At 37.9% G+C, this 17,217-nt stretch overlaps 1 protein-coding gene across 1 annotated transcript in view; it reads left to right on the top strand.

Moving 5' to 3' along the window:
* LOC102970913 (cytochrome P450 7B1) overlaps positions 1-13,964 on the top strand; it is a 172,424-nt gene extending 158,460 nt beyond the window's left edge. Inside the window, exons 5-6 of the mRNA XM_042973284.1 lie at positions 3,922-4,097; positions 11,079-13,964. Coding sequence (XP_042829218.1) covers positions 3,922-4,097; positions 11,079-11,366 — 464 coding nt within the window. The 3' untranslated portion in view covers positions 11,367-13,964. The remainder of the gene's footprint in view (positions 1-3,921; positions 4,098-11,078) is intronic.
* The last annotated feature ends 3,253 nt before the right edge of the window (positions 13,965-17,217 follow it).

The following is a 17,217-nucleotide window of genomic DNA, read 5'->3' as shown; positions in this document are numbered from 1 at the left end:
CAAAATTAGCTATCTGCTTCAAGTGATCTGATTACTGCAATGTCTAATTTACCTTCTTACCTGTCTTGAAGGCAGTTATGTAAAAATGGACACACACACACACACACACCCGGAGCCTCACTCCATTTCTTCATACCTTCCGGAACACTGCCTGCAGATCCTCCTGTCCCCCCTTCTCATACACCTTTGTAAGACCGCCCAAGTGTTCAGCCCCAGTGGACTGTGGCAGGGGCTGGCTGTCCATTTCACTCCAGCCATCACTGCTATCCACGGATCACCATGGCTAATCAGACTGTGTGACAGTCTGCACCGATCATTAAGATGACCCAAATTAACAGCCTGGCCATGTCACAGTACATTCATTCCACATATACAGACATGGCCTAAGTGTGAGGCAGAAACTTGGATGTGCTTATTTGTGTTTGCATCGTTACATGCATTATTGATTGTCATGAGCTGCTTCAGCACTTTAAATCTGCAAATGAGAATCATCTGTCAATTATTACAGCCAGAATTGAGATCTGAGGGCAAAAGAGAAAGTGTGTATGCCTCTTCCTACCAGCAGTTCCTCTCGTTTGCCATTTTCCTTCACAGTTACGTGGTAAAGCATCTTAGCTCAACACATTCCCCAGCTTCTGCTTAGGAGGGATACTTAATCAGAATATTTTTAGCTCCTGAAAAGAGAAACAAATCTCTCCTAGCCAGGTGAAGGAGGTGGTTCAGGCTCTGCACTGTAAGTTCATGGTGGGAATTCTGTAATCCAATTTCGTGGCGTGAACTGGTCAGTAAAGCTCAGTTCTTAATAAAACACAGGCAGCCTGATCTTAATCACAATCGAATCGTTGGCACCTTGTGGTGCCTGGTGTAAATTATCCCCCAAATATTTGCATTCTCGATAGCCATTTCTCCACAATGCATTTCAGAAGTAGAGGGTCCTATTACCTGCTAAATGTTAGTATAAATTAACAATCCATTATGCACAATAAGTTTTATAAAACATTTACAGATAGAGATCATGTTTAATTAAAATTAACTTGCGTAAGAAAGCCAAGTGCACTAATGATCACAATGACCTTTTATTACCTACAGTCCCTTGTTTTGGCTGGATGATTGACAGCTTGCTGTTTGGCTACCATGTTGAATTTCAGCTGACAAGACTTTTCATTTTAACTCAATTTGCCCGCCGATCACAAGCTGGTGGCAGGCCAGACCCAAGTCACCCAGCTTTGCCTCAGCAGCTTGCTCTACTTCTCATTAGTACGCATTTATTCAGTGGAAATTGGAAGACAAATGCTTGAAGGCATGTGAACTAAGTATAGCAAATTAGGTTTAAAGACTGAATATTTATAAGTATATGGAAAGTTTTTTTTTTTTTAATTCTAGAGCGAATTGAGAACTGAGTGCTAGCTTTGGTATAAAAGAAATGACGATAGAAGGGGGGAAGGAAGATTCTAAGAATAACAATACTATAAGCTTTTTCTTTCCATTTTGGAAATCTGCAAAATCTCTCTGACAACACCTTATCAAATACCAACCTGGCCTCTCTTTCGTGGAGTGCTTGCACAATGAAGTTTAACACCTCGTGTGTGAGAAGGAGGAAAAAAATGAGGGTCATGTTCATTTGTTGCTTGGTTATCCCTTGGTATGTTTTAAATTGCCTTGTTTGTTCGGCACTAGCACAGAAACAGATGTTGCTCTACCGTGCAGGATAATTTACTGTACCTCCTGGTGCAGCATGGAAGTCCTCCCAGGGCCCAGCTGGTCCGTCAGTGGCACTGGCTGGTGTCTGCTCAACTATGACAACTACAAGTCAAGGCTGCAATTTTTTTATTGTGCAGTTGTCATTCTTCTCAACATATAGCTCTGCCTGCATTCTTACGGGGGCTGGTGGGAAAGCTGCTGGCTTTTGTGTCTGTGTGTTGTGACACAGAGCCACGGAAGCTCTCCTCTCCATTGTTGATAATAATGCAACTCATTACTTTTGTCATCTAATGATTATCAGCATGATCGCTCAGAGCGATGGCCAACCTCGTCTTGCGCACATAACTGGTACTGGAAGGTAAAACAGATTTGTCATTTACGATCTGACCGCTAAGCCACACTTTGTGCTCCATTATTGTGATTAACTTCTGCATAAGATATGCTTGCCCAATTGTCATTTGTGATACTGCAGTGGGCGCAAGCTGCCATGCTTCCCTCGAGCACATCGGCCAATCGGATGTGACCGTGTCGTTTGGACTGGTAAATGCCTGCCCTGTTACAGAGCCGCCCCACAATTATTTTTGCTTTTGTCTTTCTTCTTCCCACACCCCTACTGGACTTGTTGGGTGAACCTCACTGCTACATATGTCAGCTACCGTTTCACACCACAAGCCAAAATGATGCTACTCTGCTCTTGAGCCAATGGAGCCAGCAGCAGTACATGGGAAGCCGACCCTTGCTTTTCAGCACAGAAATGTTGGTCAGTGGTGTCCTGCCGGCTGAAATCCACCGTGTCAGGTGCCTTGTGGCTATCTGCGGTAGAGTCCATGTTCCAAAACCAAAGTTCTTTTCTGGCCTCATCACCAACAAACCGATTTGACTCTGCCTGATTATAATAACGAAGGCAGTCCAAAAGAATATGCACTGCCTCACTGTATGTCACATTGAATCACCACACTGGCCACACAGAGCTGACCGCAGCCTCATTTCTTCAGACAAATGCATGCTTAGGGAAAAACATCCTGGGAGAAGGCACCCAAAGCTACTTGATATCCTTGTGCAAGCTGTGTGTAGATTTCAGTTTTAGTGAAATAGCATTTATTTTTATTTTTTAGCGGATACAAGCCCTCACTGACCAGTGCATTGCTATAATCTCATAACAGAGTACTCTATGTTGCAGAGCTTTGTTGAACACTGAGAAATTGGGATGTGTGTGTGTGTGTGTGTGTGTGATTCTAAATTGCAAACCATAAACACAACCATTTGTTACCATGTGAAAGGGGACAAATGCTCAATTTGGAGCTCTTTTTCACATTGCTGATTAGAAAGAATCAAGCTTTATATTCTAGGACCCATTCACGCTGGTGAAAACATAGTCAGTTTTGATTATGAAGGCAGAGATGCAGACCTAGACAGGAGCTACATGCTGATATGCATGCTATCAGAATGATTTATGCAAATTATGCATATTATTCCCAAAGGAATTCCTCCTCAAACTGCCAGGATAAATTGCCGGAAATTAGCCATAAAATCTGTCGTGCTAGGAGCAAAAGGTGAAGGCCACTGGGAAAGCAAGGACATTCAGCTTCTGGAATCTTCCAGGTTAGGATGGTGACTGTTATTTTCCCTGGATGCTGAGGGAAATACGGTTTTCTTCTGAATCCTATAAAAGTCTTTTTACTTTAAAATTTTTCCAACAAATGCTGACCCACATTTTATTTACAGCTAGCATAAAAGATATTAAGTGTTAAGCCATCGCAGAAAGCACTACTACAATTACTTTACTATGAACTACCTAAGTGGTTGTTAACTGTCCAAGCCTGGTTTTAAAGAGGTAGCTGTTCTAAAGGTTGGTGAAATAACCCACCAGCACCATACTTGAACGGGCATATGGTTTTAATGTCCAAAGGATATACCTATAACACAGCATTCCTCTCTTACAAACCTTTCCTTCCTACAAAAAGCCTAGTTAATGGCTCTCTGCCCAAGTACACCACTGTTGCCTTCTGTGATTAGGGCCAGGTCACAGCTATCTCCCCTGCCTCTTCCTCACTCTGGCCATGAAAGGCCACCATGGCTACCTCTTGGTGCTCAACAGATCTGATTACGAAAGGGCTTTGTTTTCAATCAAAGCTATTGGTAATGAGCTTAATGGCAATTGAGTGCACTGTTCAGGAGCAGTTGTATTTTAATAAGCTGTTGCTTGCTTGTGTCCTTCAGAAAGCACCATTCTCGAGGTTTTACGACTATGCTCATTCTCAAGCATCTTCCGTTTTGTTCAAGAAGATTTGACTATACATTCAGAGCCGCAGGACTACTGTCTGCGAAAGGGGGACTTGGTCGCCATCTTTCCTCCAGCCTTACACTATGACCCGGAAATCTTTGAAGCTCCAGAGGTAAACATGCATCATTGCTACTTCTTAGATAACTGCAAGCACATTCCTCTTCCTCTTCCTTATACTCTTTTTTTTTTTTTTTTTTGAGAGCGAGAGCGTGAACAGGGAAAGGGGCAGAGGGATAGGGGCCTCATACTCTCTTTCTGTAGCTTGCTTCTTCCACCTTGTCCCAGAAGGAATTTGAGATGGATTGATGACTTCTTTTCTTCTAACAATGGGAAAGTTTTCCTGTTTACTGAAGTGTTTCCTAAGTATCTCTCTTTCAAAGGTTTTGTGATCTACAAATAGAAATAGAATGATGAGACTAAATGCTACCTTCTTCAAACAAAATAGGCATGGTACCTTGCCTATCGTTACCTGTAGGCCAAAAAAATATGTTTTGCTTGGCAGAGAATTATTGAAAACCGTAGAGGGCTAACTGTTGACAGGTGGCTTAGAGAATAAACGATAATGACTGTTTTGCTAAGTGTTTCCAGAGTGGGGTTGACTGTCCCAGAATCAAATACCATCACTGCCATAGTTAAGCCCATATACTTTTTCACCTCTTACCAAAGGTGTATGCCCCTTTTTGATAAATCAGGATGGCATTACGAACTTCAGATTGTAAAGCTGCTGCTCACGGGTGAAGCTCTGAGGGTAATTGTGTCATCTCCTTGTATTTTTTTCTGAAGCTGGAGTTAATGAATATCAAAGACTGGAAATTAATCCACCCTGGCTCATCCCTTAATACCACTTCAGAGGTTCACCACCTGCATGCAAATTGAATGCAGTCATATTCTGCCTGTGTGTCTCATGAAGTAATGGTGTTGCCATAGTGGTTTTTGTATATAAAGTACTATTTTTGAAAGGTGAACTTCTGTGCTTTTTTTGGGCAGTTTATAGCTGGACCACTTTAAAACCCAGTTTCTAAGTTAGAGGTTTGCAGCCAGGCTAGATTAAAGTATTGTTGAGTTTTGGAAATTAATAAGAAGAGGATAGACTCCAACTAAGATGCAAAAAGTGCATCTATTTAATCAGCAAAGGCAAAATGTTTTAAGTGAGAGGGAAAGTGTGCATATGATTTCTACGTGTTTCAGAAGAAGAGGCAATATATAAATGGTGACAGCAAATCAGAAGTAGGGTATTAGTGAGTGAGTGAGCATTCTGCAGACAACTAGCTTTGTCTCCACATGTGTAAATATCAAAAAAAGAATATCAACACATAGATATTCAGTAAATAGGGCAAATAATAACTAATCTCGGAAAAATATTTTTAAATTTTGTTTCTGTCTGTAGTTTCTTTTCTTTATTTAAATTGTGTTTATTATATTCATTATGTGACTGTTCTACTAGTCATTAAGTTTACCATTCATATCATGATAATAAAATCAACATTAAAGTTATCAACAAATATTAAATGTTTACCAAATTACCACCATTAACTAGCTATTTTTTTTTTTGCCAACATTATTTTCTTGAAATTAGTTGTGGAATGCTGGTCATTATTGACACAGAAAAATGTATGGTTCAGAACCATTTTTATATTATTCGGCAAGGTCTTAATCATTCATTCTGTAAACACTTACTGAGCACCTACCACTATCAGGCATATAGATTTATTCCTGTCATTTTTATCAACTTAGAATGACAGTAAGAGATGCTGTAGATGCTCATAGAACAGATATTCGTATGAAACTACCATCCACTGACAGTAAAAAAAGAGAAGAAAATCCTGGGAAATTCTGTCCCTGGCCATTTGTCACTAAGAGCACTGGCCCAGAAGCTCTTCAGAGGCTCATATTCCTTACTGCCTTTTGTGCCCTGTAGATCTTGAATGGGAAGACCTGGCCTTAGATATAGAAAACAGACAATAGCTGTTAGGCCAGAAACTTGAAGAAGACTCGCTCCAAATATAAGTATAGTTATTTTTTGAGGACACAGAGACTGAAGAGTCTTAGCAGAGCATAGGTTTTCCTACCCAATGAGGCATGGTTTCAGGATGTTCAAGCCCAAGAGACTCGAGAATATTACATTCCAAAAACAGTCCATTGTCTTCCTTCATACACCTCTCTACTCCTGGAATGTTCCTCCTTACTTGTCCACTCAAGAGGTTCCAGATTACTCCACAAGAATCACCCTTAATCACCTCTTCTTTGGCAGTGTTCCTGATTCCCACCTCATTCCTCGGGGAATTTGCTATTGCCCACTGTGGGGTCTGTTGTACTTTGTTATAGTGCATACCACCTGCTGCTTTCCAATTACTTGTTTATTTGTCTGTGCTCCCATATGCTGTAAGCTCCAGAAGGGGAAAGACCACATCATTGCCTTCTGTGCATTCTCAGTACCTTGCACATGAGGGTGTCCACAGGGTGAATAAATAAGGGGATGCTGGGATGGATGAATATTCTGAAAGTGAAAACATACTTAAGTTAAAATATTAAATCAGAATCAATATTACATATTCAAATATGCATCTAACTAGAACAAATGGATGCAGTGTCTTGTGTATAAATGTAGCAAGACTATCAGGGGTGGTAAGAACTATGGAGAATGGAGATCCCAAGAGGCATCTAAATAAAACCATTTGTTTACTTCTGAACTAACATTCAGCTCTTACAAGCATGTAGACCTGGCATGGCTGAGGCCTTTAAAAAAGTAATAATTTTTTTTTTTTAACTCAGAAAATAGACTTTCGGGTAAAGTTAAGAATTTTTAAATTTTTGGAAAAATAATGTTTAAAAACACAACACGGACTAAACAAAAAGTGTTTGGTACCTAACTGGGTCTACAAGCTACCAATGTGTAACTTCTGTGTGAAGAATTATTCTTTTCCTGAATATTGGTTGCTTAGTTTATTGGAGCAAAGTCTGTTGGTTGGTTTTTTTGTGGCCAGAGGTGGTGAGGTACAAAAGGAAGCCTGGGGACACAACTGAGTGATAGGGAAGAAACAGCAAACACTTAAGGTAGTAGTAACACTTTATCGCAACCACGTCGCCTCCTAAAGTAAGGTAACAGTGAAGAAAAACAAAGTAATTACAAAGCCATTGGAGCACACCCAAAGCTCTGAGGCTGAAAGACCTTATTTGACCTCATTCTCAGAGGTGTAGGGATTATACAGTGATAAACGAATTTGAAAGCCCTTGTATAAATTCTGAATCACTGTTAAAACTGTTGTATTGATTATTCTGATTATTGTCATTATTCTACAAATATACTGGCCATAACAGATGAAGACGTACTCTAATATTTTGTCTGTATCTCACGTTGGTATAGAGATGATGCCATCCGTATACTTCAAGGAAACACATGTATACTGAGCATGTGTGATGCCAAAAGCACTGCAATGGGCGTAATGAGTGACCGAGAAATTTAAAAGCCTCTTGTCTTTAAGAGCGCAGAGTGTAGGGAATTGGCCTTATCGTATGGCTGTGTTCTCAGAGCTAGGTGCCTCATGTTGAGAGGGTTTCTGCTATACCAGTACATTGGCCTTCATACCTACTGTGTTGGAACCAGGGTGTGCTGCCAGCACGGCACTCTGAAAAGCCCTAATTTTGTCAATTATTGCGATACAAATACTCCCACATGGCTGATTTCACGTTGCTAATATGAAGACCCTAAACACAAAGCTGGGAAGAGATATGCACACTCTCTCAACCTAGTATAAATTAATTGGAACCCAAGTTATGGGGATAAAAAGAACTCTGTCGTCTTGCTCCCAGGAGTACTGACTATGAAGCTGGGGCAAGAGTCCAGGCCCTTAGTCATCCACTCAAAGCACTGGCAGTTTTTATTTTAAGAAATCATATCTTTTCTCTAATCTGGATTCCTATACCCAAAATGATTGAGTGAATACAAAATCTGATTGTATTGTATGTCACCTACCTCAACAAGACTACATTTTATTTTCAACTTCAATGTTTCACATACGGGGAAGTGCTCAAAAAAATCTCTTAAACTCAACTGAACACAATATTTGGAGAATACCAATGAGGGAGTTCAATGGTCCTCAGTCACTTGCACCAAAACTGTTTTCTGTCTAGAAAATTGTATCGTCTATCCATTATTGATTTCTAGTGCTATTATACCATTCTCTATTTGTGAACACTGAATATTCATCTATGCTTCATTCTCTACATGTTTATTTACTCTTTCAATATCTGTGTTTTCTTCAAAAGCTTGAAGATTGATTTTAAAATATACTTTAATCATGTATTTATTCGTTAATTCAACAAACATATATGGAACCTCTACTATGTGCATAGCACTATGTTGGGTGCTTCGAAAATACAGAGATCAATAAGACAGCGTAACAACTCCAATCTCCTGAGATTTCTTGGCTCTACCATTCCTGTGGGTTAGCTCCATTTTCAGCCTGGTGGCCACAGCAGTTATAACTATTCACATATAGGTGGGTCCAGAAGGGAAGCGGTGAGTAAACATTTGTTTTTTTTTTTTTCTTCACAAGAAAGGCACTTCTATCAGATGTCCTCACAGTTGTTACCCCTGTAGCACTTGTCCACACACCCTATCCTAAATCTGTCAGTGGCCACAGCCATGTGATTACCATGATGGATGCCTAGACAAACCTCAGAAGAAAGATGTTCAGAAGTCAACCACAGAATGATTAGAGAAGTAAGGGGAATTACAGTGTCATACCTTTTTAAAAATGATTTCTCTATTCTCATCCACTTAATTATTATTGCATTTAATTAACCTTCTTTAGTTGTGAAGTGCTGACCTATTATGGTTACTGCAAAGAGTTTAAGTCAACATGATGAATCCTGTATTTAAGTTGTTCCAAATGAATGTGTGTATCTTGAGTTCTTCACACTTTGTTCTTTGTCACTGTGACCCCAGAATATTACAGGTGAGACTATTATACCCCTTCTCGTTTTGGTAAAAACCAGACCATCTCTCTAGTATCTGCTATGGGCCTTTCCTAATATTGGTTTCTGCTCTAGTTCCCCATGCCCTGACAATGGAAAACAAACTGAAAATAAATTTTAACTCAAAAATATACCTATGCCCATGTGTTCTTTGAGCTTGGTGGTAGTAACAGAACAACAGAAGTTGGCCTTTTCTCTTCTTGTTTAATAATATAAACAACTAAATAAGAATTCCTATGATGTTTATTATAAGGAAATTTAATAGAAGGTGGTAGAAAACTAGAAGAGTATCATTGCTGATTGACTAGAAATTTGAGGGAATTGAATGTGAACACCACCTGCAGGTCACAGGGCTGGGCAGCACATTATATGTTTGCCCCTCTGGCCTCTCGGAGGGGAGCACATTCACTTTCACAAGGAAGAACAGAACAGCCATGAAGTAAAGCAATTATTGGCTTATTTATATAATCAGGACACTATGAAGTTGTAACCCAAGCTAACTGTTCCTTTTGTATTTCCTGCCTTAGATAGTGCAGGTACAGTGAGACCTTTTCCAACAAATCATCTCATGAGTAAATTAACTTGAACTGACTTGGCTATGTGAGAAGCTCTTGTGGAGGGTTCTCTCCTCAGATTGGTCAGTGAGAAGGAAGAAGCGGCAGTCCTAAACTCAGGCAAGCAGGCTTGGGCGCCAGTAATGGAAAAAGTCGTCGGGAGAGAGTACCATATTGTAACTCTTTCTCCAGGAACAAAATGCATGTCAACAAGAGTGTCCTTGGTCATTAATACAAGGATGCACAGATATTTTTAGCTCAGCTCTGGTTAGATCCTATTCAGATACATCCGAGAACTGTCTAGGGGCCAGGAATACTTGTGTTGTAATGCAGATTAATTTTGCCATTGTGATTGCATCAGCTTGCAAGTTGAAATGGAATTGAAACCACCCAAAGTGTGTTTTCTAAGATTGAGTATTTATCACAAAAGGTATCTAGGTGAGTAAGGACAAACCCAGTACTTTTAAAAGAAATTATTTTGATGACATTAATATTGAGTGAGAAAATTAGATGATTTGTGATGGATTCAGAATCCATCCACATATTGTAGGGTTTTCACTGCAATGTGAAATGCTTTCAATCTGACCTGCTGCTTTACCTCTGACTTCATATAGTTCATATCAAAGTTGTGTGCTGAGCAGGTCTAATGCTAATGAACACCAAGTATAGGAAATACTTGGTCGTTTTCATGCATGCCACGTGCTGTAATTTAATCAATGGCTTAATTTGCCATGGGCTGAAATAAGGTCACTCAGTTTCCTCTCAGAAACTCAAGCGAGAGTAAATTAATGCCAGGCTAACCACCATAGATAAACCAGGCCTACAATTTTCTGTGACAAGTAATGTAACTTCTGTATGAAAACATATCAGAAATACCTACAACCCTAGAGTTAACCCAGAGAGAGTCCATTGTAATAGAAGTGTGATAAGAGAAATTCAGTACAACGTCCAAAAGCAAGCAAGACCAATTTTGTGGCTTAGTTCCTCTCTAGTGCCTTATATAGATTTCACATTTCATTTTATGTCCATTTAATCCAGACATAAGCACTGGATCCTAAGCTCACAGCCCTCGTCCGTCAGTAGCAAACTGGGAAGGAGCAGAGAAAGCATATTAGGCAGCTCCTGTGGCCAATAAGAGCCATTATTCCAGAGTAACAATGGTGGCCAGTGCAGGAGCCCTTACCTTGTACCGAACATCAGTCCACCAAGAGCCCATCAGTCAGAACCCATCTTAGAGAACAAAAACTAAGAGATGACCTCTACACTGAGTTTCCTAAGTGTATCTATTTCCTAAGAGAGAAATACGAATTAGGAAGAAAAGTCCTATCAGTGTGTGCATTTCACTATGATAGAGGAGAAGTAATTCCCTAGCAGCATTTGAGATTTTTGAAAGTTCATACGTGATTTGCACTTGGTCACGCTTTGCTTTCTGGCATTTGCTGGATGCAGAGAGGCCTTGTAAGAAGGGCAACTTGTAAGAAGAGCTGGAAACTTTGTGGAACGGAGGTCAAACTATTTCATGTAAATGTTTAATTTTCATACTCCTTATTTCTTCTTTACAGGAGTTCAGATTTAATCGTTTTGTAGAAGATGGTAAGAAGAAAACCACCTTTTTCAAAAAAGGAAAAAAACTGAAGTGTTACCTAATGCCATTTGGAACTGGAGCCAGCAAATGTCCGGGCCGATTTTTGGCAATTATTGAAATAAAGCAATTGTTGGTTGTACTTTTAACTTATTTTGATTTAGAAATAATTGATGATAAACCTATAGAAGCAAACTGCAGCCGTTTTCTGTTTGGTATTCGGCATCCAGCCTCTGATGTTTTATTTAGGTACAAGGTAAAATCTTAAAGAAGCTGAAAAGAAAGAAAAGAACTATCAAAACTAACCTAAATGTCCTTGGCTTATCAATTTGTTTTGAATTTCTGCAAATGTAATTGCTTTGTTTGTTTGTTTGTTTGTTTGTTTAAGAAGTGTCAATTTATGTTTGATCTGTGATCAGTCCAGTCTGCACAAAACCTATCATAAAATAAAATAGAATGTCGACATGAAAATGGACATCAAAATAAGCATAATGATAAACTCAAAATAGCTTTTTTATGTTTTTCTACATACTGTGATTTTCACCTGTCATAGTAAATGTACCGCAATAAATTTGGCACTGTGGGATTTTGTAAGTCATTCATGTTCTTTTCTAATATGTAAAACCACACTTTATGTACAACTGGAAATTTGTGCTAGAAATGGACACAGTCTAACAAATGCAAAATTCTCAGAGAAGAAGGAAATTAAATTTTCATGAGATAAACCGGATGAAAATGTTCCCTTCAAGTGTAATATCAATAATATCTATAGCGCCTGAGTACGTTTGCATTAAATGAGTTTTGCAGTAGACTAAATGCTTCAACTTCACTTCAATATTTAATCATCCATAAATGTTCTTTATTACTTTGTATACTATGGCTCAATGCAACAAAATTTCTTGTTAGGTAAGACCACTCATGTTAAGTTAGATACTGATAAGATGTATAAGAACACACAAAACCTATTCATATTCAGCACTTGCCCGAGACATTAGTATTAGGTCTGTCGTTAGGAGCAAATGTTGAAATCATTACATGGTAGTGTTTGGTTTCAGTGTAAACTGGAAGGGTTGTATCAGCATATTTGCAATGAACTCTTTCCCAGACGCTTCCATTTATGTAAACTGAGAAACTAGATAGCAGGATTTGTTCTTGACACATCATCTTTTGGACTTGGAGCTTATTTGGATTGATCACATAATGCAATATAATTTTATATGCCATAACGCAGCATTGTGTCCATGATTCAAAGCTTTCTAATTTCAGGGTACCAAGTGATTATTTGCCATCTGACATAAACGATGATACTGTGTATAATCAGGAAAAGCAGGTAATAAAATTCGGTTAATTTGTATGGCATGATTGGAACTTCTACTATTTCAGCATTGTGCTATTGGTTTTAAAAGGCGATTGATTTTTAAAATAACATTATAAAGTACAATACTTAATAGTAAATACATGTTCTAGCATTCGTATTCTCCTTCTTAAAGTACATGCTCTACACATTTCTTAGTGAGGTTCTGCTGGTCTAAACTCTGATTTTTGCTTGATTGGAAATGTCTTTATTTTTGCCCTCATCCTTAAAAGATGACTTTGCTATGCGCACAAGTCTGTTTCCTCACGGCACTCTGAAGATACTGCATAGTCTTCAGGCTTCTGTTGCTGCTGTCAAGAGGTTAGCCTTCCGTCAGTTTAATTATTCAAAGGGTAGTCTGCCTCTTCTCTCTGATGGTGTTAACATGTTCTTTTTGTCTTTGATGTTCTTGGTCTTTCTGTATCATGCTTGCATGTCACAGTGCCTCTTGAGTCTGAGAATATGTGTCTTTTATCAGGTGGGAAAAATTCTCAGCCATAATGTCAGAATAATACCTCTCCCAGAGTCTGTATTAGAGCATCCCACTCGATAGTCCATGTTGGTTGACCTTTTCTCCCCATGTTTTCTAGCTCTAATTTATATTCTAGGTAATTGGTATAGATCTCACTCTCACAGTGTACCTAATCTGCTCTTTAACTCATCCATGGAGTTTGTTTCTTGCTTCTTATTTCACCTCAGAGGATTGAGTAATCCTACTCCTTATCCTTCTTATTCATGGTACACACTTATGATTTGTCCAAGCAACACCTCTCTGGCTTTATCTACTTACTCTATCTTATTATCCCTAATCTTCACCATTATACGCCTCCCCATCATAAACGTTCTGATGTGTTTGATGCTTATCTTTTTATTAGTATGTATTTTTATAAAACATATTACCTATGTGCAGGTTAATTTACATAAGTGCTTTTTCTATACATGAGATCCGTCTTTTTTATTAAGCCCTATGTTTTTAAAGATCTATCCATATTACTATACACACACACACATACATGCACACACACAGATATATACGTATATTTAATATGTTTCTTCTAACTGCTGTTTAGTATTCCATAACATGCACCCACAGTGTTTTAATGACCTCTTCACCCCACGATGGAAATTGTATCCATGGGAAACTTAATTTGGGGGAGAGGCCAAAGCAGGAACTCTACCCCCACCTGTCTTCCCACTGCTGTGTGCAGCCATCCTTCACCCTGGGCTGCCACAGACTCTGTCCCCAACCATGGTACCACACCACACCACACACACACACACACACACACACACACAGTTTGTGACTGCCTTCATTCTCCCCAAGATGTTCTAGAGTTGTTATGTTCCATCCTTAGATCCTTATGATCCTCTCCTTTCTGTGGGTTGATTTTGAGTCAGGTGCCAGCTGCCAACTTAGCTTTCAGTTTTTCTTCTGATCCCACTGAGTTTGCTAAGTTCAATGATTAATTTTGTTCTTCCTATCTGCCTGGTCCTTTTCTATGTCTTTTTCCTTTGTCATACAGTCAATATCCTCTTTCATTTCTTTAAGTATATGAAGAAACCTATTTTATGTTATGTATCTGAAATTTCTAAATCATTAGTATTTTGTGGGTCTGATTCTGTGTCTGTTAGTTTAACTCTTACTCAGTATGGCTTGTTTATTGAGCCCGTATTCCTTGGAATTTTATCTCTGGAAAATTTTTAAGACCTGAGTTTTAAGGTTCATTCCTTTGGGGAGAAGTTGAGTTTCTTTTGTGTGAGTACTGATGTTATTATCAAACTCAGATCACTTTAAGTTTTCAGCTTGAGTACTTTGAGAGGAGATGAGGGATGGGAAATATATGGGTAATGTGGGTTATAACCCTAAATCAGCTACAAAGCAGTTCTGTGATAAGGAATAGACAGGATAGACTTTCTGCTTTAGGGATTTTTTTTCTTTTCCCAGAGCCACCACCGAGAGAGGCAAATCTAGTCAGTCTTGCCTAGTCAGGCAAATCTAGAGCAAGGTTTCTTTCTAGTTCACCAACCAAGGATGTTCCCTTTGCAAGTTTTTGGCTTGGTGCAGCAGTCTTGGATTTCACACACACTCCCAACTGAGGCCCTAGGTTTTATCTTCTGCCTGCCACAAAGCGTAGCCCATTCTTTTTGTACTACGAGGACAACTAGTCCACCATATTCCCTGAAGGAGAAGCTACCATATTCTTCCATTTGTCTCCGCAGTATACTCTGTCTTACAGCAGAGAGAGCATGGGAAATTATTCACTTCTAATTTCTGCTTAACTTCAAAGTGTGTCCAGGAATTTAGAATAGAAAGTAAGAATAAACAAAAGGGTTGAGAAAATATTATATAAAAGGAATGGGCAGTAGAACCAAACCAGAATCATGTCACAGGCTTACATGTAGGAATTAAAGAGTGTTTATGAATCGGAAAAAAAAATGTCATGTAGAAATAAGCTAAAAGACATGGATTCTAGCTGTGATATGACTAGTTTGTTATCATCGACCAGTCATTTTGCTTCTCATTGCTTCGGTTCCTTAATTGCAAAATAAAAATAATAAGGCCTTTTTGAAATGAGGGTTCATGATGAGGATTAAACATAATGAGACGTGTGAATTTATTTTGAAAAGTGTAATGCAATATGCGAACATAAAGTTGTAAAGGAGGTACTTTAACAAGGTTGCACCTTTTAAAAACTGTTCTTATGTATTTGTTAAAGGGAATATTTTTTTAGTCATCATATAGTTCATTATTCAGTCAAACATTTATTGAGCATTGCCTCTATTCTAGACATGAGACTGTGCACTGGATTACCCTTCTTCAAGAACACACAATTTATTAGGGAAAACCACACACACAACCAATTTATTATAAGTGTCGTTGGAAGTAATAAATTCATCTCTTTAAAAAGGTTCTAAAATTCTGATTTACCACTAGTTCTAACTAACCTTCCATCAGTCATTCCAGAGTCGTGTTCTGTAATGAGAAATTACCATGTGCATAATTATGCACAATAAAACATATACATCAGGTATTGTGATTACATGATAAAAATAGCAAACCAAACACAGTCATTGAGGCTCCAGAATCTTTTTACAAACTATATTTTATATATCATAAGAACTCTTTTTTTTTCATTTTTACAGCCCCTCCCTTAGTTTCAAATTAAAGGAAATGAATAATAATATTGTTTTATATATCATTGGCTAACAGTAACGAAGCATTCAGTTGGCAAAAACTTAATGCTCTGAAGATATTAAGAAAAAAAGCTATTTACTACTAAAATAAGGCACACTGCTAAGCAACCCATGTGGGGACATCTGTCTGCCTTGTTCTGGCTTTCCTGGAACACTTAATTATATTTTCTCCATTTTATCATTAAGTTTGGGGTCACAAGTCTAAGGTAAAAGAGTTTCTATACTCAAAATCTGCATGATTACTTCTGTTTATTTTCTCACAAAAAAAATAATTTGGGTAACACTTCCTGTAAATGACTTCTAATTTAACAGTGGAACCTTAAAACCAATTTCAAAGATCAAAGCACAAAAATTATTTAAGTTTTGATCTTAGTATAAAATAATGTCAATAATGATAAAATAAGAACTCTATGCCTTTAGAATATGCACTGTTCTTAACCTATTAAATTCACCCATATTGCAAACTATTATTTACTTGAACTGCATTATTAGGTATTCATATTCACATACTCAATTAAGAAAAAGTTAGCAAGCCAAGATTACATTCCCTGTAGCATTATTTTAAATTATAATGAGTAATCACATAAAACTCTCTACTATTTCTCTAACGCAATTATTACTTACTTTGCTTCATAGTGTTAATCTAAATCAGTGATCATTGATGTTTGGACTTTTTAGCTGAAGCCTTTATTTTGTTTATAATACTTTCTTGAGTAAGATGAATTTAATTTGTGAAAAAAACTACTGCACAATTTTAAAAAGGAGATAATTTGGCAATGCTTATGTTTAACAATATTTTTTAGTCAAAGGGAAGTGCTGTATGTTATAAAAAAACTGTTGTTCTGAATTGTTCGTTTAATATCTTTTGATTTTAAAATGGTATATATGTGGATTTATGAGGAAGTAAATCTTAAAAAGGCATTAGATTAGAAATGCAAATGCTTTGTAATTCTACTTATCTTTTATTTACAACAATAATTCAATAAATTAACTTTTAAAACACAGATGAATTACTGTGTCTCCTTATTTCCCTACTAGGAGCATGTTGGGTGACAGAAGATTTGGTTGCAAATAGCGAGTTATTTGGAAAATACTTTTGCTGTCTGAATATCCTCACATTCTTGTCTTCCCCCACCCCAAACACACACACACACACACACACACACACACACACACACATTGTTATTTTCTGATACTCTTCCTAAAAGTGCATTCATTGTTATATTCAGAGTATTTTTCAAATATTTTAACTTAGCTGTTTATGTGGGAAATAATAAAAACAGACCCAAGAAATATCAGGGACTAATACGTTTTTTAATAAGTTTATTTTAACCAGGCTGACCTTGCTAGTCTCTAGCTCTGAATAATTGTAGTCATTCTGTGGAGAGATGTAAAAGAACAACAAAAAATAGAAAAGAGATCCCATTAGACAAGGTCTTTGTCTTCTGAAGGTCGCTTAACACAGATCATGAATGAAGATGAATAATACTTGGCCAGTGTTCTATTTATTCATAAAGCTGAAATCCAAATTGTAGATAAAGCAAGTAATATGGGATGGTGTTGAAGATGA

This window comes from Panthera tigris, chromosome F2, assembly GCF_018350195.1.
Source record: "Panthera tigris isolate Pti1 chromosome F2, P.tigris_Pti1_mat1.1, whole genome shotgun sequence".
Classification (NCBI taxonomy): domain Eukaryota; kingdom Metazoa; phylum Chordata; class Mammalia; order Carnivora; family Felidae; genus Panthera; species Panthera tigris.
Note: the sequence above shows the minus strand (reverse complement) of the source record. Positions and strands in the feature narration are given on the sequence as shown.